The sequence below is a fragment of the Nomascus leucogenys genome, chromosome 12 (assembly GCF_006542625.1).
Source record: "Nomascus leucogenys isolate Asia chromosome 12, Asia_NLE_v1, whole genome shotgun sequence".
NCBI classification, from domain to species: domain Eukaryota; kingdom Metazoa; phylum Chordata; class Mammalia; order Primates; family Hylobatidae; genus Nomascus; species Nomascus leucogenys.
This window is the reverse complement of record NC_044392.1, coordinates 48,336,092-48,358,497: the sequence shown is the minus strand read 5'-3', so window position 1 is coordinate 48,358,497 and position 22,406 is coordinate 48,336,092. Positions and strand designations below refer to the sequence as shown.

Here is a 22,406-nt window from a genome sequence, read left to right as displayed (position 1 = left end):
TATTCTCAGAAGAGGAACCAAGAAAGACAAGAAGTAGGACAGAAAGAAAGACAGAAAGAAAAGAAAAAAGAAAAGAAAGAAGAAGAAAGAAAGAAAGAAAGAAAGAAAGAAAGAAAGAAAGAAAGAAGAAAGAAAGAAAGAAAGAGAGAGAGAAAGAGAGACAGAGAAAGAAAGAAAGGGAGGGAGGGAGAGAGAGAGAAAGAAAGAGAGAGAGAGAAAGAAAGGAAGGAAGGAAGGAAGGAAGGAAGGAAGGAAGGAAGGAAGGAAGGAAGGGAAGGAAGGAAGGAAGGAAGAAAAGGAAGGAAGGAAGAAAGAAAAAAGAAAGAAAGAGAGGAAGAAGGAAGGCAGGCAGGCTGAGGAAATAAAAAGAGGAAGACAAAGAGACAGAGTGGGAAAGGGAGGAAGAAAGAGAGGTAGAGACAGACAGACATCAGACAGGATAAAAGCCAGTTCACCATACAATAAATCCATCCATTCAGCAGAGGAGGAGACATAATGAAAGGAAGTTCCAGAAGCTAAGCATAAAGCGATGGGATAGGTTCAAGTATACACAGGGACTTGAACGCTGGCTAAAGGAATTTAGATTTATCCTGAAGACATCAGAATGTTCTGGACGAACACTTAACAGTCAGGGCAATTATTCATTAAAAACATAAAGCAAAATAAAAGAGATTTTAAAAATATATTTGAGGAGTTACTTCAGGAATAGCCAAATGATTTGAGATATCAGAAAGAAATTGACCAAAGAGAAACCCAGACACTTGGGAAGCCAAGCAACTTCACTTGAGGCTGGGGACCTGGAGACATCTGTTGCTCAGAGAAACAGTCTCCTGAATGGAGACCAGGAATGAGATGGGATTATTCTCAGAGATGGGCTCCTGTCTTCAGACCAGGTGGGGACTCTGATAATGGTGGGAGCTACATCACTTGAGACACTACCTTTCTAATTTGGTACATTTAAGAGGACTAGTTCTATTCTCAAGCTACAACTACAATTTGCCTATTTGCCCATTTTTCACTTACAAGCTTGTGTTACCTATTAATTTGTCTGTATTCCCTCTGGAGAGTGAAAGCTTTGAAACATAATATAGACATCTTATTCTTTCTTGTATCCAATACACAGTTGGGACTTAATAAATATCAAATCACAAAATTATAGACACAATCTGAACCAGGAAGAGAAGTGGAGTGGGATTAGAATAAGAACATTACATTTCTGTGGTCCTGATTTAAAACTGGCTGGACTTTTAAGTTTATCTGGAAGACAGTGCAGCTCAGGAGCCTCAAACAGGCTCACTTAATGAGCTAGGCAAATCTAGATGCTGGACACACTGCATCCTATATGTGATGAAATTCACTGTACTGAAAAGGAGGGGACTAAGAGATTTTTGTGGGCAATGTATTATGGGAGGTGGTCTGGGAGAGATATAGAAGAGGCAGGAAGTGTAGTTTGCCTAGGGCAGAGCCCCCAGAAAGAACCCTCAGCCCTAGGTAGAGACGGTAAGGGTTGGGTACTTGCTAGTTAACCTGAAAGAAATGCATTTGTGATGTGTGAGGTCTCTGAAGCATGTGTTTAAGTGGTGCAGGTCTTGGGTGGGGAAAAGGAGCAACTGGTGCATTGAGACCAGTGTTACTTTGCCTTCCTACTAATGCTTAGTGCAAGGAAAGCACTTCTGAGGCGCCATCAGAGTTATTTCTGGTGTATGAGGGAAGGAAAGAGAAGGAGAGAGAAGAGGGAAAAGGAAGTAAAGGAAGATGGGGTCTATCCCTGAGGCTGTCTAAATCAGGCACTCTCTCTCCAGGGCTCTGCTCTAACAGGGTGAGCGAGGTTTCATACCATTCTCCCACCTGCTGTTTCACTCACAAAGATCTTCTCTTCCTCCATCCAAACTGCATCTCAAAGTTTTCCCAGATGAAGCAATTGAAACCTGATGATCCTGCCCTGCTGGATTTTGGGATCCAATAGCTGCTCCTTTTCTGGCCTTGTCCTATTTTCCACCCTGGTCTTCATACCCTCTCCTATACCCCAACCCTACTCACCTTTGTCCTATACATGATTTGAAGGCCTTTGAGGACTGCCCCTACAGTCAGAATGTTCCTTGTAATTGCTCATCTTTTTATTTACCCAACTGTTTCCTGAATACCTACTGTGTGTCAGGCATCAGGAATCCAGAGGCAGGTGAGGCACAGTCTTGAGCAGCAGGGAGTTTCATCAGTGCCTTTTAACTTAGCTGTGCACACCAGGAGCGATTCTGAGACGGAAGCATCCAGAGGTAAGGGACTGTGTTTAGATGAGAATGTTCCCAATTTAAGCACTGCCAAAACATGATGATCTCAATTTTCATGAATGGTGAAGAAGAACTTTTCACTCTGTGGAAGGCTTTTTCCACAATGTCCCTTGATAATTCCAAGAACAGCTCCCCTTTTGCATTTAAGAGACAGCAGGTGTGTGAAGGTTTTGCTTTCCACCCTCTGCTCAGCCTATTGTGTAAGGTGAGATCCACCCACAGAGTTCCCTGTAGTATTTATGAAAGGGTGTTCACAAATGCCTTAAGGGAGAATGATGAAAACAAGAAGGCAAGGTCTCGTCCACAAAACAAAATGAGTTGGGCTTTATTTTATTCCTATTTTTTTTCTCCGGAAACACAAAGTCTTTTCTAATGGCACATAGACTGTTTCATTCAACAAATACTAATGAGTCTTTTCTTTGTGCCAGGAACAGCATCAGGCTCTAGGAATGCAGAAGTGATAAAGGCAAGGTCCCTGTCATCAAATAACAGTTTAATAAGTGAGATAGGATATGTATCTTGGTCACATGACCCAAAGCAATAGTAAAGGCTGTGAGATGTATCTATAAAGGTCAGAGGATGAAGGACTCACATGTGGCTAGAGCAATGGGCCAATCTCCACAGAGGTGATGACACGGAATGGGATGCTGACAGTCATGGATGATGGGTGGGGAGTAGACAAGGAAGGTCTTCCTCAGACCCTGGGTGATGTTGAACCTGATTTTTCCCTTCAATCCTACATATAATTCAACAGCAGCTGCAACCCGCCCAGCCCCCCAAGGACATCATCCAGACTTAGCCAGCGTACCCACCCAGCCTTCTGCTCACTCACGCACCTGCAGATGCCTTTGAACCACATCCAAGCTACATGTAGCTGAGGAATCTAGCACTGGGAATTGTGAAATATCCAGATCAATCATCCGCTCCATGGCTCTCCTCCAATGACATGTGGCCTGGAGGCTTCAACTGGAGGATATATTAAAGAGCCTCTTACTTCCTGGCAACACAAGGCCTCCAGACTCCTCCTGGGATAACTTGTCCACACATCTTCCACTAGGGTAAGGCTACTTCTGGCTGAGGAGACACTTGGATGTAGCTCAAGTGCTGCTAAGGCAGTCCTGATCTCTCCTCTTGTCTCTTCCCAGGGAGATGAAAAGCCAGGTAGGAGATGCTTGGGGTAGAAAGAAGGGAAGGGAAGTGGATCCCTGCAAAAGAAAGACCCCAAATAATCTAAGGTGGGAGAAAGCCATAGAAGTTAGAGGGCTAGAAAAGCAGAGATGGGACAGTCAGACTTGGGAGTCTGGGGACAGAATAAGACAGAGTAAAGAAAGAGCAGAGACTTGACTCTCCTTTGCACTTGACCAGGTGGACATTGGGCTGGGAAAAGTAAACTGTCAGCTAAACTAAGTAAAACTTGTCTTTTTTTTAAAAAGGAAGCATATATCATTAACATGGTTATTAGTAAGTGAGTCCCCTGGGAAGATTTACTCCCAAATATTTAGTCCTTTCAAGTCTGTTTTTCTCCTCCTGAGATGGAGTTCAGTGGGTTGTAAATGCTGGACTCCATTTTTGACAGCTCCAGTTCATGGAGGAGAGAAGCAGAAGCCTAAGCTGCCTGGGTCCCTGATATAACTATTTTTCTTCTAGATTCGACCTCGTAAGCCAAGCAATGTCACAGCAGAAGCAGCAAACTTGGAAGCCTCCAAATGTTCCCAAATGCTCCCCTCCCCAAAGATCAAACCCCTGCCTAGCTCCCTACTCGACTCCTTGTGGTGCTCCCCATTCAGAAGGCTGTCATTCCAGTTCCCAAAGGCCTGAGGTTCAGAAGCCTAGGAGGGCTCGTCAAAAGCTGCACTGCCTAAGTGGGGGCACAATCTACCACTGCAAAGAGGAAGAGTGTGAAGGCGACTGAGCTCAGAAGAGTTGAGGCACAGGTGCAGTTACTCTCTCCCTACCCCACATTTTGGTAAAATTCCCTCTTGGAAAGCCAGGTCCTCAACCTCTCATTTGGGCTGAGAAACACTTCCTGATCCCCAGCCCTAGAGAGGCGAGAACTAGGCTGAGCCACGCTGCTACTGCTCTCTTCCATTCACCCCTTCAGCTCAGCAACAATAAAGCTGCTTTTCTTGGAGCCCTGACTTCTGTGAGTCCTTGAGACCCCTGCTCAGATGTGCTGAGATCCCCGCTTCAACCCAAGTGCATGGTGCTTCTCCTCCCTCCTCTTAAGACAGCTGATGGTATTTTTAAGAAGCAGATGTTCTGGGATTTATGTTCCAGTTTCCAGCAGCCTCACAGCCATCAACCCATGTCATTGCATGATTCTAGCACCAAAGACTACAATAAAAATATGTTGAGCACCTACTGTGTTTACAGATGTAAGTGGGAAATTTGTCCCTGCTCTAGAAAGCTTATAATCCAGTAGGAGATGCAATGGACACTTCAGATAGAAACAAGTGGATTAGTAAATATCATTTTAAGTTGATTACTCATTTTTATCTCTCAATTTGTGTTCAAAAGAACTTAAAGCAGAAATTTAAAAAGTACCTTAGGTCAAAGACAGCAGAGAGAGGAGAACCATTCTGACGGTGTGGATCAAAGGTGGTTTCCCAGGCCTTGGAAGGAAAGAGAGTAACCCACTTGGGAGTGGGGAGAAGAGGCTCCCTGGGGCAGGAAGCATTTAAACAAGACCTCTAAAGATAGCATACTTTGGTGCTAGGAGGTGCAGTGAAGAGGAAAGTTCATCCAGGTGGAAGATCCAGCATAAACAAATGCATAACAAGGGCGGTACTTGCCAATGGTGTGAATTTCAATTTGGCTGGAGTGCCAGATGTGAGATGAGAGATATGACACAGTTCATAACCCCAAGTCTTCATAATAATTCAAACCAGCTGAGTTTACTGAGCTTTAGATATCAAACACCAGCTACCAAAAGATCGTACCTCTGGGAAAAGTCTGGGCCCAAGCCCCGGGTCTAGTAGTCTGAGATGAGGGAAGCAGGACATAAATTACACAGGCTTGAAGGGGACTTGAAGCTCAACTATGATGCATGTAAATATAAGTTTATGTAAATAATTTTGTTGATCTGCATTTTTGGCAAGACATTAAAAGCATTACTTTTTTTAACCAAATATCCAACTCAGTAGATTGTATTGACCAGGCTCAGAACAGAATTTCAACCTGTAATATCCAGTATGTGAGATTCTCATTTTCAGAGCTTAGTAATTCTCCTCATTGCTGAGACATGATGTTATCTTTGTGATGACACACATCTATATGCAGATATGTATCATGATTATATATAATTATAATTTCATATGCATGATTTTTCTCATTAAACAAATGACACACACTTGTATAAAGATTTGTTAATGGAGATAAGCTTAAGGAAGATGACTAAGATCAACCTAAAAATCCTATCACCTAAAAATAACCATGGCTAATCATTTCATAGATGTATTTGCAAACCTTTGAACATCACAAAATGGGTTCATTACAGAATATTTTATAACCTACTTTTTTTTACTGTTAAGTAAACGGTAAAATTGAACAAGAGTCATTGTCAGTACTCTTCCATGCTAGTAAATATTGATCAACAGTATTTACACATGATATTCACAAACACATCATGGTCTGCATAACTAGGTCTCCAATACTGGGCATTTATGTTGTTTTTGCACTTGCTGTGAAGTGTAATTTAAAATAATCATTCCCATTGATAGTTATTCTTAACTTTCTTAGAATAAGTTTTTAGAATTGGAATAAATTAGCAAAACTGTGAAGACTTTTTCGGACTCTTCAGCAAGACTGCATTTTGGGAGCAATAAAAATTAATCCACTTAAGAAATTAATTATGGTAATGGGGATTTCTTTTGTTTGAGAGCAAAAGTGAGTACTAGGTTAAAGGACTGCCCCAGTTTATAGTGGAAAAATCCACTTTTTGAGAAGAGACACCTCCTAAAAAGCTTGAGAGGTGTCCACCTATTTGCCTTCATAAAATCTATACTTTAAAGAAAGTTTAGATGCCTTCCTCTTTTGAGGAAAAAAGAGTGCTTTATATTGTATGAAGCAATATCTTATGATCATTGATATACCATTGTTTGAAATTTTGTATCTGTATTTGCATGAGAGATTTTTGGGAAGAATCCCATGTTTCCCTAGGAAAAATACAAAATATCAATGTTGAGTTGATTGTGTAAAGCTCAATGTGTAAGAACATCTTTTTTTTCTACTTTTTATTTCTGCTCTTTATTGAAGACAGGCATTTACCAAAGGAAAATTTTTTTAGAAGTTTTTACAGAAACTATTTTTCTTTGACAGGAATATTACTTACTATTTTGGCCTACTCGGCTTTCTCTAGTCAGTACTTGAATTCCCTGTGCTAAGTGTTCAACCTATGTATTATTCTATAGATACACTGGTTAGTCTGTGTCAAATTGATTTCAAAATTACTACAATGAAAATAAACTAATGATTTGATTATTGTTTTTCTTTATAAAGGCTGTATTTGGCATCTTCACAATTCCTAAAATATGCCTGTACATCAGAAATGTCAATAGGAATGACTTTTTTATATGGCTTTAGGATGGCTTCATTTTAATACTACATGCACATTGTACCTTGTTTTATAGCAATAAGTAATGAAAAATGCAGACTTTATATTTTATACAAAATGTCCTGTAAATCTATATATATATTTTATGATTTATACATAAATACGTATGTAGTTTTAAGCATTCTCACCACAAAAAAAGTATGTGAGATAATGCATGTTAATTAGCTTGATTTATTCATTCCACGATGTACACATTATTTCAAAACAATATGTTGAACATGCTAAATATATACAGCACAAATTTTATTTGCCAGTTAAAATAAATACATGTATTTTTTAAATGTCCTATATATAAAATTTTGTAAGTTCATAGGAACAACAAAACTAGGTAAAGGGTACAATTCCTTTTATTTAGAATATATCTAACTTTATGCTTTTAACAAATGTTAAAAATCTTACATATATTTTACATCTTTTAATTCAGAAAACTTTATTTTGACAGAAAAACTTTATATATTTGATATTTAATATATTCTTTTATCTAATTTTTAGAAAATGTTAAATGCTGTATTGTTTGGACTAAATAAAGAACACATAAGTTAAAAGAAAAAAGGGTGCTAGGTGTTTAGAAGCGCTCCCCAGGGACTTTGAAACATCCCCAGGTGTCAGTTCCTAACACTACTCTGTCTTCCTTAACAAGTCCGGACTCCAGCCTTCCAGCAAGCAAGCTCTTGCACAGAAGCTGAACTTGAGCCCAATGATCTCAGTTCAGGCCATCCACTGCCTCAATGTGCCCAGCTTTTCCGGGGTCTCCAGTCAGGACAAATAGTGCCCTCTTCAGCCTGGCCCATGGTCAACATAGTCAACCTCTACGGCGGCTGACATAGCCCACTCCCTAAGTATAACACCTTTTTAGCAGCTATGAGTTTACAGTGTTTGACAGGCGGTGTTTTGCTATTGGATGGTATACACTTCATGATACAGCATAAATAATAACTTGTTCCTTTTATTTATTCCTGTACAGATATCACAAATAATATATTAAAATAAAATTAATCTAAAGTGAAGGAAATGCAGTGCTGATTTAGTAGGAAGTCAAGAAATACTGCCCAAACTTCAGGAATGAAGAAATAGAGTTTTAATTATAGTATTTAAAGTTATAGAGGTAGCCAATAATGATATTAAAATAAAAAATATGTCTAAATAAGAAGGAGGGAGGGAAGGGATGATGAATGTGAGCTTAATTCTCTGTTTTTTATTGAGAAGGTAAATAAACACGGCCTAAGAAATAAACGTATAAGCAGATTATTTAGACTGATACTTAATTTTTTCATATTACAACTATTTGGATTACCTGACTTTAAATTTTCATTTAAATGTATTGCTTTTCTATAAATAAATAACTAAAAGCACATCCCCTTTTTTCACATGCATCTGTAAGAGTCCTAGGCCAAACCTTCCCTAACAGAGCAAGTACAAGTTGAAATCCTGTCAGATGAAACTCACTTCAAATCTTTGACAACTCTGTGGCTTTATGAAAATTTCTGTACCTCTGAAATCTTCCTCATCTAAAAATTAGATAAAAATTATAGCATCTGCCTTGTGAGACTGTGGAGGAATCACACATGATATCATAAGTAACATGTACTGCATGTCTAACTCGATTTAACTCCAAGTTGTAAGTTCATTGTAGTTTACATTTGGGGTACACTCTATTTTTTTAAATAGACTGTTTATTTTATAATAACTTTAGATTTACAGAAAAATTGCAAACATAGTTAAGAATTCCTGTATATCTGCACCCAGTTTCCTTTGTTAATATCTTACATTAATAGTAAATTTGTTACAATCAATTTTCTGTGTTCCTGGATCCCATTTAGGAAATCAAGTTATAGTCGGTGGTCACATCTCCTCAGGTTCCTCTTGACTGTGACTGTTTCTCAGACTTTTTTTATTAAGTTGGTGCAAAAATAACAGTGCAATTAATTTTGCACCAACCTAGTATTTTGGATGACTTTGACAGTTTGAGCAGTACTTGTTGGGTATTTCGTAGAGTGTCTCTCAATTGAGATTTGTGTAGTGTTTTTCCTATGATTATAATCGGATTATTGACCTTTGGGAGGAAGACCACAGAGGTAAAGTGCCATTCTCATCACATCATATCAAGGTTATGTAGCAATGTGACCTCACTGCAAACACTGACCCTGGACAGTGTTCATCAAGTTTCTCTATTGTAAAGTTACTTCATTTCTTTCCCTTTCTGTACTCATGTCTTAGGAAGGATGTCACTCCACATCACCCATTCCAAGGGCAAGCCACCTCCTTATGGGGCTGGGAGTACATGTTATAGATGCTGTATAAATTATTTGTATTTCTTCTCTATGAGAGATTTTCCTATTTTCCCTCCCTTTTTAAGAACTATACAATCATTTCTTCTTATCAGCATGAACTGATGGATATTGGATACTATTTATGTCATACTTTGGATTATAATCCAATATATGTCATTTACATGTTGCTCATATTTTTCCAGCCTTGGGAGCTCTTTCAGTTGGCTCTTGTGTCTCTTCCCCAATAACACCACCACTTTGTTTTCTGAGCACTCCCTGGCTTTCTGGTCCTATAAGATGCTTCAGACATCTTGTATAGTCTCTGTCCTGAACCTGGATTCACTCATTGCTCTGGTGAGCTTTGGTTTCTGTTATTGAAAAACTATGTTATAAACCAAGTGTGTTGGTTGTGCTCATTGCTAGTGGAATGTCATTGCTTCTAAGCTTTCTCAGTGGACAGAGGTTAGAAAAATATATGCATATACTAATCAGTGTATATCCATAATTATTTCAATAGGTATCCATCTTTTTCTATATTAAGCTAATCATTAGTTTATACTGATGTCTTTAATTCTAATTTAGTATCACATGGTTTATTCTAGCCTTCCTTGCTTATCTATCATTTCTTACTCCAATACTGAGAAATCAGGCTCTCACCACCTACCATATATTCAATTATATGTTCAATCCCAGTTTGCCTATATGGTGTACTCTATTTTAAAAACAAAATTATAAAATGCTCAGTAGTCAGTGTATCCTATGTAAGCAACGTTTTTTTCTTGCCTTTGCAGGTTATATGATTGTTGATTGAAAAGAAAGAATGAGTGAGCCAGGGTTCTTGAAACTGGGTAAGGATGGGATCAAGGTAAAGACAGAACATCCTGAAGGTAAAGGAGCTGAACAGAGGCTCAGCATGGTGGCTTGAGGCTGTAATCTCAGTACTTTGGAAGGCCAAGGCTGGAGGATCGCTTGAGCCCAGGAGTTTGAGACCAGTCTGGGCAATATAACAAGATCTCATCTGGACTAAAATGGTAAAAAAAAAAAAAAATAGCTTGGCATGGTGGCATGCAGCTGTGGTCCCAGCTACTCAGGAGACTGAGGCAGGAGGATCCCTTGACCCAGGAATTCAAGGCTTCAGTGAGCTATGATTGTACCACTCACTGTACTCCAGCCTGGGCAACAGAGTGAGACGGTTTCTTAAAAGGAGGAGCAGCTAGTGGGGGTTGGAGGCTGAATAGAAGTAGGCTTTCACTCCATGGGGACCTCCTTCTATCAAAATCTCCTACTCAGCTTCCTCCTCCTGCCATTCCATCTTAAAAGACCCACTTCTGAGAACAAGCTTCCTTCATATAGTTTGGACACAAAGAGTAAGGTTATGGGTATCTTGTATGGGGTTATGGGCATGAGAGAGCCCCACTCCATATAAGGCACAGGTTGAAACAGTTTGGATTTTCCCTATGAAGCAGGACAGGAGTGAGCATAGCATCTCTGTTACACAACTATAAATATGAAATCAGGAAGCCATAGGGAGCAGGCTGTGAGTAGATAAAAGAGCACATGATATTCAATCTGCAACCTACATAGTTGCTATACCTCAGCCTAATGAGTAGTTCTGAACTTCCTGACATACAGAATATAGACAGTCTATTATACACTCTTTTTTTCTTCAAAGGAAGGATAGACCATCATAACAGTGGATTCTAAAAGAAATTGTTTGCAATAGTCAGCAAGACACTTAACAACACTCTTACAACAAATACACAGATGGTTGACAAACCCATACTGCTTTGTCTCCCATTGAAAAACACACAGTACATTGAAACAGAATGCTACTCATGATATGGCAGAAAGGGTCCAGAATACAAGGAAGCAAAAATGCAGATGCCTAAAAGCAGAAGGTCTCTCATGCTAATCATAGCTTGGCTCACAAGATACATAATTTACCCATCTGCTAAAAGTGGACAATAAACAATGCATCACTCTAGCATAAAATGATGTCCAAATAAGATAAAAGAGCCCTAACTAAATGTGTTTCTTACTACTTCATTCACCACCCTTCCCAGATATCATCTAACATCTAGCCAGGGAAGATTTCAATACCACCTACACCTTTTACATACATACACACACACACACACACACGCATGCACGCACACACAGAGTCCGTAACTCTTCTCTCTCTAGCAGCTCTACCAGTTCTCTCGAGTCCTTGTTTCTCACTGACCTCAATCCTCCTCCCCTGAGCTCCAATATGCCCTCCCTACATGGACGTAGAGGTGCCTCCTTCTCTTTCTGATAGTCAGTCCTGGAGTTACATCCTTATCTCTGTTAGAATCTCTCTGCCCTGCTTTGATTGCTGGAGGGGTAGAAATGATTGAGGCATCCTGAACCTAAGGAGAACTCAGCCCCTGCCTAGACCAAGGACTAACTCTAATGACTTCTCTAATGTCCAGTTCGTTCTCACAGCCTACAGGTGAATATTTTAGGAAACTTTCCCTCTTATGGCTTTATACAATAAGCCTGATACGTGAAAATGGTTCCCCAAGTGTAAGACTCCAACCTTGAATCCTTGCCCAATCCATGTCAGTATCCATTGTCATGGCTGCAGCCCCAATCTATACGTGACTTGGGGTGATTTTTTATAAGGAATGGAGGTGGTCCTGAGAGTGGATTAGGGAGGGTGTTGTGAAACCAGCTTTGCTTAGTCACCAACATGCTCTTTTGGCATTCATGGGTATTCATAAATCATGGGAGAAATAAAGAGATCGGCCCCCATCATTGAGGGACACTGAACTAAACAAATGATAATAATAATAATAATAATAATAAGAAGAAGAAGAAGAAGAAGAAGAAGAAGAAGAAGAAGAAGAAGAGCAACAATCTGTATTTATATAGTTCTTACTACGTACCGAGTACTCTTCTAAGCACTCTACTTATATTACTTATTTAATTCTTACAACAGCTCTATGAAGGAGATGTTATCACCATTTTACAGATCAGCAACTAAGGCAGAGATGTCAAGTGACAAGCCTAAAGTTTACAACCAGTAAGTGACGAAACCTAGGTTTGAAGTTAGGCGATCTGGCTACCAACACTAAACACTGAGCTGCTATGCTGTGCTCCCAGAAGTGTTATGCTGTGCTTCTGGAAGTGTAGTGCTGGATGGGCATGCTCTCCTCTTGCTACCTTGCATCCCCACTCCTCCTCCATCCACCCCCAGTCATAAACACCATGTTGGAACTTAACCAACCCTAGGTTTAGTCTTGATTCTGACACTATTTTAACTTTGTGGATTAAGTAAGGTGACTTCTGTGAACCTCCAACTCTTGTTTGTAAAATGAAGGCCTATAACCAAACCCAATGAAATATTTTATTTGTAATTAACTCAATCATTCAATGAACCCCTAGTAAGTACCAACTATATGTAAAGAACTGCTTTATTTAGGTATTATAGTGATTATCTCTTTATAATCTGATCTTATGCATTTATTGGAGAAAAATTTCTTTTTTTTATTATACTTTAAGTTCTAGGGTACATGTGCACAACGTGCAGGTTTGTTACTTATGTATACATGTGCCATGTTGGTGTGCTGCACCCATTAACTCGTCATTTACATTAGGTATATCTCCTAATGCTATCCCTCCCCGCTCCCCCAACCCCATGACAGGCCCCAGTGTGTGGTGTTCCCCACCCTGTGTCCAAGTGTTCTCATAGTTCAATTCCCACCTATAAGTAAGAACATGCGGTGTTTGGTTTTCTGTCCTTGTGGTAGTTTGCTGGTTTTCAGCTTCATCCATGTCCCTACAAAGGACATGAACTCATCCTTTTTTATGGCTGCATAGTTTTCCATGGTGTACAGGTACCACATTTTCTTAATCCAGTCTATTATTGATGGACATTTGGGTTGGTTCCAAGTCTTTGTTATTGTGAATAGTGCCGCAATAAACATACGTGTGCGTGTGTCTTTATAGCAGCATGATTTATAATCCTTTGGGTATATACCCAGTAATGAGATGGCTGGGTCAAATGGTATTTCTAGTTCTAGATCCTTGAGGAATCACCACACAGTCTTCCATAATGGTTGAACTAGTTTACAGTCTCATGAACAGTATAAAAGTGTTCCTATTTTATTGGAGAAAAATTTCTAACAAAGACAACAATGTGGAAAGAATGGGACTGCCTTGTGCGGTAATGAGTTCTCCAACTAAAAGCATTTTCATTTAGGCCAGGAAGCTCACCACTAGGCATGTGGGTGAGGAGATACAAGCTCCTGGTGGAAAACCACACTACATTCTTGCTAAGGCCTCTGCAAGGCTAAATAAGTTTGTGAGTTTACTATGCTTCCTGCATCTTTCAGTTTCCTAGGAAGATCCCTAGAGGAGCTCAGAGGAAGGTGGTAGGACTGTGGAAATGTTGTTACCAGAATGTTTCACGGGCTGGCTATAGTTCTACGGTTCTACCAGAACATGCCAGGACAGTGGCTACCAAACTAGGTAGAATCACCTGGGAAATAGTTAACCAATATAAATCCTTAAGACCCACTCCTTGGACATTACGATTCTGTAGGTCTTAGTTAGAGACCAGGTGTCTGCTTCTTTTTTTTTATTCATTTATTTTATTATTATTTTCTTTTTTGACAGAGTCTCGCTTTTTCACCAGGTGGCTGGAGTGCAGTGGCACTATCTCGGCTCACTTCAATCTCCACCTCCTGGGTTCAAGCCATTCTCCTGCCTCAGCCTCCTGAGTAGCTGAGATTACAGGCACATACCACCACACCCAGCTAATTTTTGTATTTTTAGTAGAGATGGAGTTTCACCATGTTGGCTAGGATAGTTTCAATCTCCTGACCTTGTGATTTCCCTGCCTTGGCCAACCAAAGTGTTTGGATTACAGGCATGAGACACCACGCCTGCCCAGGATCTGCATTTTAAAAGTACTTCCAAGATGGCTCATGTTCACAACCAGGTCTGGAATTCTTGATCTATAACAGCACTGAGAGTCCGGGACAGCTTCCTTGCTTTGCGCAATTCTTTGCCAGGCTTGCCTTATTGCTCTGCAACCTTACAGACTGTGTGATACGCACTTGCTTTTAACTGTCCAGTATTCAGTTTTTCTAGATGCAATAATAACAAACTTTCAAGGTTGTTAAGAAGAGAAAATAAAGTATGTGAAATGCAATACAGTGCATTACAAAGCATGTGAAATGCAATACAATGCATTACAAAGCATGTGAAATGCAACACAACGTATTACAAAGCATGTGAAATGCAATACATGGAGGGATGTGAGGGGCTTTCCTTGTGTGACCATCATCACTAAAAGAATGAATGGTTTAGAACTACAGGCTCACAGAGTGATGGAACATGAGGTCTTGGTGTCACAGGTGAAGGTATGGGCTCCAGAAAGATTGAGCAACTTGCCTAATGCTTCTTAATGGGTTCCCCCATGCCCTTAGGAGTTTTGTAGTGGCTTTCCTAGGTAAAAATACTACTGAAAACAGGCTTTGAGGTGAAGGGTGGTGATAAGAGGGATTCATCTTCCCTACCTTTCTCTTAAGATGTGTTAATTGCAGGATGGAAGATACAGTCCAGCTGGGTTATCTCCTTTAGGCACAGTGGAGAAAATGATGGAAAGATCAATGGCATGGGGTTGTGATGAGCCAGAAATATTATCAGGACAACTATTTCCAAGAATAGGAGGGCAGTGGAGCCAAAGATCTGTTCTGCTCACCTTAGTTGGTAGAATTCATCTTTAACATCAGCAAAAAGGCATGAAGTTTCACAGGAGTCAGAAAGCTCTGTCATCGTAGGCAGTGGAGTCTCCTTTCTTAGAAGATTCAGAAATATATTCTTGGGATCTTAGAAATATATTCTTATTTAAAAATATATTCTTGGGTCTGGAGGAAAATGATAGGCAAGATGATCACTCTTCATCCCTTCCTATTTTAAGATTAACAGGCATCACTTGATGGTGACATGTGTAAATACAGGCTCCTGATAAGATGTTTTAGCTATTGCTCCATTCACCAAAGTCAACCAAGAAGCCAGGGTGGGGCCTAGGATCCAAAGAGGGCATCGTTCCATGTGTTACATAGGAGAAGGATTGGCGAAGCTATCAGAGACAATAAATCAAGGAGTCACCCAGGCTCTAATATGGTCTAGAGCAACCACAAGTACAGAGATCTCATAATTACCTTAGTGATCAAGATGAAAACAGCAACATTCATTTTACAAATGAAGAGCCTGAGGCCCAGAAGAGGCAAGTGGCTCATAGCTGGTCAGAGTAAGGACTAGGCTTGTGCTCCAGGGATGACCTGCTGCTTCTTTCCAAGGGAGTTTTCTACAGCTGGAGATATTAGGGAAAAGAGGGGCCAGAGCACTGGTACCAGATGATATTGGTGTGCATCCCCCAATCCTAAAGGAATAGAGCTCAGCATCTGGAGAATAACTGGGACTATAATAATAATGCTTATAGTTGTAACGGCAGCTTATGGAATATCAATTAATTGCTGGGCACTGTGTTGGTTTCTTTTCTCACAGTAATTCTTTTAGCCACCATATTATACATGATGGGCCTGCCTCTCTAGTTCACACTATACAGATAGAATTCAGTCACTGTTTTGAGGCCACCTAATAGAGGTGATGAGAATATGTTATGCTGAATAGTTATTGTCCCTTTCTTCTACCCACTAATTCAGATGGGCACAGAACCATGAGGCAGGTCATCGATCATGGGTCATCACTATTCTCTGTGCTCCAAGAGAAACACAAGCAGCATTGGTCCCTCAGTGGCCCTGGTATGAATCCCATCATCCTCGGGCGGACCAAAAATCCTCTCCCAGTGCTGTTTGCCAATCAGACCCACATATGCTCCCTTCCCATGGAGATTCTGGCCCATAGGAGGACTGTTCAAAGGGTTGATTGCTCAGGCAGAAGGATAATCCTTGTTTTCCTTTCTCTCATCACTTGGGAATTAGCTTGATAAGAATCCCATGCATGCCAATGCTAGCTTGGCTGGTAACTCACCCTTTTATTAAGGGGCACACCCAAGCCAGATGGGAATCCTTAACATTCTTGAATCTTCAGGCAGGCAGGATGGTGAGGAAGTGCATGGGCAGATGAGAGTGGAGTCCAGGAATGCACCAGCTGTGCCCAGATGGCCTAGGCCAAGCAAAGACCTTCCAGTCATCTTCCAACGATTCCCCTTTTCTAGAAGCTGATTAACAAATCTCCTTCCCCCAAGCCCATCTCTGATCCTCATTAAACCATCAGGCTGGTCATTCACCACAGGCTTCAGCTTTGTAGATAACCAAATCAAAACAACTAAGACCACCTTATCCTAGTAATCTTTTTAAAATGTAAATCTGATCATATTTCTCCCTTGTTTAAATGGTCAGGGATGTCCAGTTGTCTCTGGTCAAACTTTTGAAAGCAGAATCACCCTGTTTTCACATTAAATCATATGTATACCTCCAATATATAAAGAAGGTAAAAGTATAATTACTCTGATTGCAGCAGGGGGTAGGTACAAGGCCCCCACTATTGTCTGCTCAGGGTCTCCTTCCCAGGCAGCCCAAATAGTCAAGGATTAATGGTATTTTTAAGTGGAGCTCAAATTTCTGGAACCCTCATATTAATGAGATGGGAATTAAAATTTATTCTCAACCTCCTATCCATCAAACATGTTAATTGCATTATCACATTACAATAGCCCTGTGAGTTTATTGATAATCCCATTTTATAGATTTTTTAAGTGAAGCTCGAAAAATGTTAAATAACATATCCACAGCTCAAATGCCAATGCCCTGATTCTGAGACCCATATTCTCCCAGATTGTATGTCATGTAAAGACATGAAGCAGATGCAATAGTCTATGGTGGAGGCATGGAGGGAGGGCTAGGGAGTGCACAAAGGCAGAGAAACTCATGTTGTCTGGAGGCTCTCAAAAGAGATGACAGTCGAGCATCCTTGGCAACAGCATTTTAGGAAATATAATTTGGAAGCCATAAATGTATGCTAAAATCACACAATGCATCAAGTAAAGCTTTTAATGTTTTGGGCCTGTCCTTCCTTTCTGTCCAGCAAACATCCCACCTCTGGTTCTTACATACCCAATATTATGGCCACTATCTGTTTCCAGAACAAACCAAGCTCATCCACATCTCTGTGCGTTTGTCAATTCTTCTTCTGTTTACTTAGAATGCCAGTTTCCCCTTCACTCCCTGATTAACTCCCACTGATCTTCCAAATGTAACCTCTTCCAAGAGATGTAGTCCAGACAGTACAACTTTCTGCCTTTGTGCAATCTCCAGCCCTCCCTCCATGCCTCCACCATTGCCTACTGCATTGGCTTCATGTTTTTACACAGCATAGAAGCTGGAAGAGTATGCGACCCAGAATCAGGGCATTGGCACTTGAGACATAGGTATGTTATATAATGTTTTTGAGCTCCCCCCTTTTTTTTAAGACAGTCTCACTCTGTTGCCTAAGCTAGAGTGCAGTGGAGCTATCTTGGCTCACCGCATCCTCCACTTCCCAGGTTCAAGTGATTTTCCTGCTTCAGCCTCCCAAGTAGCTGGGATTACAGGTGCCTGTCACTACGTCTGGCTAATTTTTGTATGTTTAATAGAGACAGGGTTTCGCCATATTAGCCACGTTGTCTCGAACTCCTGACCTCAGGTGATCTGCCCGCCTCAGCCTCCCAAGGGGCCGGGACTACAGACATGAGCCACGAGCCTTATTTTTTCTGTAAAATGAGATTAACAAAAAGACACCCATAGAGCTATTATACTATGATAATTCAAATAACATATTTAATGAATGGTAGGTTGAGAATAAATGTTAATTCCCTTTCTTTCTCTCATATCATCTCACTTGGACCATTCTCTAAGGACAAGAGAATATCTTAATTTTCTTTGAATTCACAAAACTCTGCACATATCAGGCACTCAACAAATGAATTAACATCTTTAAAGTAGCATTTGAAAAGTTACTACAAAAAAGGAATTTCTGTGGACATAAATAATTCTTCATTATTGAACCGGAAGGTCATTGATGGGTATTAGACCAACACAATAAAATGGTGTTTTCCAACCTTTTTAAATATACTTGTAGTATTTTTTGTCAGAAATATCACAGGGAAAGAGCATCATTTTGCCTGTCTCTACAGATCTGGGCTTCAGTGGCTCAGAAGAAGAGCCAGAAGAGGCACAACCAGAAGAGAACCACATATATACACTATACTCTGCTTTGGCACAGCAGGGCAAGATGTTAAGTCATTTCCTCTGATAAGTGGGAGAAACTGAATAGACTGTATGGAGTTCCTCCCTCATAATGTGACTTACTTTCAACTATCTCAACTATGTTGGCATAGTCAACATTCCAGCCATCATCTGCACCCTCTTCATCAAGTTCACTGCCACTTCCAATCCCAGATAAAATATGTTCAGGGACAAGATCAGACCTGTGCTGAGTGTAAGCTCCGTGGAGGTCTGAGGCTCATAAATAAAAATACCTACTTGAAGATATACCTAAGATAATCTGGGCCAGCCTCTCCTGAAACCTAGAAAGAGCAGCAGAGCAGGGACCAGAGCACTGACTCACAGTGCAAAGCTCTTGCTGCTGACTCCATCCCCGGAGCAGCTTCCCACACCTGCCCCACAGGCCTCCCACTGACCTGGCCTCCCAGGCTACTCTCTCTCAAGGGGTGAAAGGAGGGGAGACCTTTGCCTCAACCACAGATGGCCGATTAATTCATTAAACAAATATTTTTGAGCACTTATATTATGTCAGATTCTGTGTAGGTGCTGGAGATAAAGAGTGAACCCATGAACACTGAGATTTCATTCTATCCAGGATGACAGATATTGAAAAACAAATACAAGCAAGTGTTACCAGGAATACAAGGTGCCATAGGAGCATTTCATAGGAGAAACAATACGATTGAGATTGAAGATGCAAGGATCCAGAGCAAAGGGGTAGGGATAGGTGTTGGAAAAGACAAGGGGCCACTCCTCCCCTGTAACACAGGAAGCTATGAAGGATGGCTGCAGATGTAAGTGAGCTTGAAGACTTAGGAGTAGGAAGCGGAAGTACTTTATGTTTGACAGCAGCTCTTTGCTCCATGTGGTAGAGGCAGTACCATCTATCTAGAGGCAGTAGTGAAGGTTTGGAAGATTCAAGGGAGGAGAAAAGCCATGAGGTATGTACATGGTGAATACAGGGAGGTATATGGGGATCATCAAGCCATGTTTTGGACCAGCCAAGGTGATGATGATGAGTTTATGATGGTGTCATCCTGCCAAAATGTTTATTTTTGTTTTCATTTTTATAGCAACTAGGCACAACAGGGAGAATTCAGCCAGGGATAAGGCTTTGCCAGTCAAATGCAGTGACAAGCCAAATGGGTAACAAATGAAAGTTTATTATATTGGCAAATAGTTGAAACAATGAACTAAGAAAAGTGAACTGGGTGGGGAGTGGCATGAAAAACGGAGGGAGCTTGTGGGCAGGAGAGAGACTAGATCCTAGTGGATGTACCCAAGCAAATCCAAAATAAGGGGCTGCTGTGAAATGGGGGCCTGAATTCATGATCCCAGAGAGTTAGAAGGTATGGTTTCTAGTTCAGACTCTGCACAACTTTGAGGTCTCCTTTGCCCGCTCTGGCCATATGTTCCTGGCTTACGTAGAGTGGAAGTATCCTAAATCTGCTTGCAGCTGGGACTTTCTATGATGCCACATTGTTGATCAATATTTTAGGCAATTTGGTATCTGAATCAAATACACTGAGCCCTCAGTAGTGGCCCATGTGTGCTTAGATTATTGGTTCCAATCTTACTGATAATGCCTGCAGAAACCCCGATCAGTGCCTGTGTTGATCTAACATCTGTGACTTTAGATGCCCAGTCATGCTTTGGATTCCTCCAGAAACCCTAATTTCAATTGCCAAGCTATGTCATTATAAATACCCTTCTAAGTCATGATCTTCTAATCTTTATGGAAATACTGTGAGGGTTTATGAAGGGGAAGGATGCTCTGGGGGATCTGGTAGTGACACAGGGTGACAAAGTGAGAGAATGACAGAGCCACTGGAATGTGGGAAGTTGACATCACAACCACCTGGTTGGGAAACAGTTTTCACATCATCTGTGGCTCATTCCCTCGAGTTGAATGCAGTGTGTGTATAAAAGGCTTCCACTCACAGTGTATCTATCCACAGTCCCATTGTTTGCCCAAGGTTAAGAGGACAAGGTGAGTGTTTTTACTGATCTGACGGCAGTTTGGGGATGACTAGGGCTGCTACACCTCCTTTGGGAGAAGCCATTCGAAGTTGGAGAGAATGGAAATTGATAATTCCAGAAAGACCAGGCTCATGGCAATCATCGAGGTGGTTCAGAAGCAGCAAACCCAGAAGGAGTGAAGTTAACCAGAGACTGGGGCAGTGCAGACTTGGGAGTGGTAAGAGGAACTAGTTTGTAGGACAAGAGACAGCCATGCGGGGCTGAAGAGTACGGCTAAAGGCACAGCTCATGATGCAAGAAAGAAAAAAAGGGAGATGATGATGAGAGGTGACATAACCATAGACGCAGGTTAAAAATATGGTTTTTAGAATGCATAAATTAGAAGATAGGATAATAACTAAATGAAGATTTGGGGGACTACATAGTGCCCTAAGCGACTGCCTTTGAAGTCAGGAGTCTTGAGAGAATCAGGCCAGGCACAAGAGAAGGAGTCACCAGACTCTAACTTACTCACTGCTGAATTTCTCCTATGTCAGGAAAGCAGGGCTGCTCTGCTATTATGATGTGGCTTCTGGAGCCACATATTCAACTGTAGAATTTCAGGCTCTGTAGAAAAATGTTGATACAAACAAGGTTTACATTAATTAGACTTTTGAAATGTTTGCATTGTTTTTTAGAATAACTGGACTTTCTCCAAGATGTCCTATCAGAAAGACCAGCAGAAGTGGCAGCTTCCGGCCAAGTGCCTCCCCAAATATCCATCCAAGTGGGCCCCTCAGGCTCCTGCTTCATGTCCAGCTCCATGCCCCCCTCCAGCTCCCTCCTGCTGTGTTCCCAGTTGCTGTATTTCTGGCTTTGGAGGCCACTGCTCTCTAGTTTCACTCCGGTTTCCACGATTCTACCTGCGTCAGCCCCAGCATTCTGACTGCTGCGAGCACGAGTCTTCTAGATGTTCCACTTGCCATAGCTCTGGAGACTGCAGCTGACCTGTGACCTTTGAGGAACCAAAGAACCACAGCCAAGGACCCGCCCTGAGTTGATGTCTTCCCTCACTCTTACCCTCCTCCTTCCTTCTCCTCCTGAACTCAGCTGCCTAGCTCCATAGGTGATGGGCTCCCCATTTTGCTGAGAACCTCAGGCCTCTTGGCCTTGGCTGTGTTCCTAGATCAAGGAGACCTGCATGCAACAGAAAAATCTGCTTTTTGAAGCCTGATCAGTGTGCTAAAATAAAGCTTATCTTTCCTGGTGCCCTATATGTTTGTCGATACTCCATCCTCAGCTCTGAAAAGCTCACATTAATCTGAATTATTTAAGCAGACTCCCACAAGGTGCCAGGCAGGTGGAAATTCGTACCAAGGTAGACCTGGAGTCTGAGCTATTTGAGAAGGCTGTGAAAAGCAGATATTTAGAAGGGCAGAGTAGAGGGAGTTTCCAAAATGTAAATGAGTGACCCTGTTCCATGGCTGCTGCAGCAGGTGCCACCAGCACAGAGTTTTCTTTCTGTTTACCGAGGACATTTTGCTGCCCAGACCCTCCTTATTTGGGAGAATCTCATGCTCAGAAAGGAGATGGTACAGCAGTGCTTGTACTTCTCAGATCTCAGTTTCAGAAGCCATGAGAAATACTCTGCTTGAGCATATTCACTCAACTGAGTCCCTCGCTCCATGTCTTCACACAGAAGCCAGGATGAGGGAGGAATTTGTACGTGGTCCAATCAGCACAATACCCAGGAGACTTCTGGCCTTGGTGTTGCTATCTACCCTTTTCAGATTTTCCCTCGTCTATTCAACAAGCCAAATGGCATAGGTGTAGGGCCTGCTCTTAAAGCAATGTCCTTCCTGACCCAACAGCGGGCATGGGTCATAAGCCACAGCAATGCTTCTGTACAACCTCCAGGGCTATGGCTCTTAGCCACAATCTTGAGACGCATGGTGCCTATCAGGTCAGTGGGAGACAAAGAGATAGGGTTATGGCCAGTACCCCAGAAACTGCACAT

At 41.3% G+C, this 22,406-nt stretch overlaps 1 protein-coding gene across 1 annotated transcript; it reads left to right on the top strand.

The window, feature by feature from the left end:
* The first annotated feature begins 3,291 nt into the window (after window positions 1-3,291).
* On the top strand, window positions 3,292-4,419 carry LCE6A (late cornified envelope 6A). The gene is made up of 2 exons (XM_003259275.1): window positions 3,292-3,449; window positions 3,936-4,419. The coding sequence occupies exon 2, from the start codon at window positions 3,958-3,960 to the stop codon at window positions 4,198-4,200; it is 243 nt and encodes an 80-aa protein (XP_003259323.1). The 5' UTR covers window positions 3,292-3,449; window positions 3,936-3,957; the 3' UTR covers window positions 4,201-4,419.
* The last annotated feature ends 17,987 nt before the right edge of the window (window positions 4,420-22,406 follow it).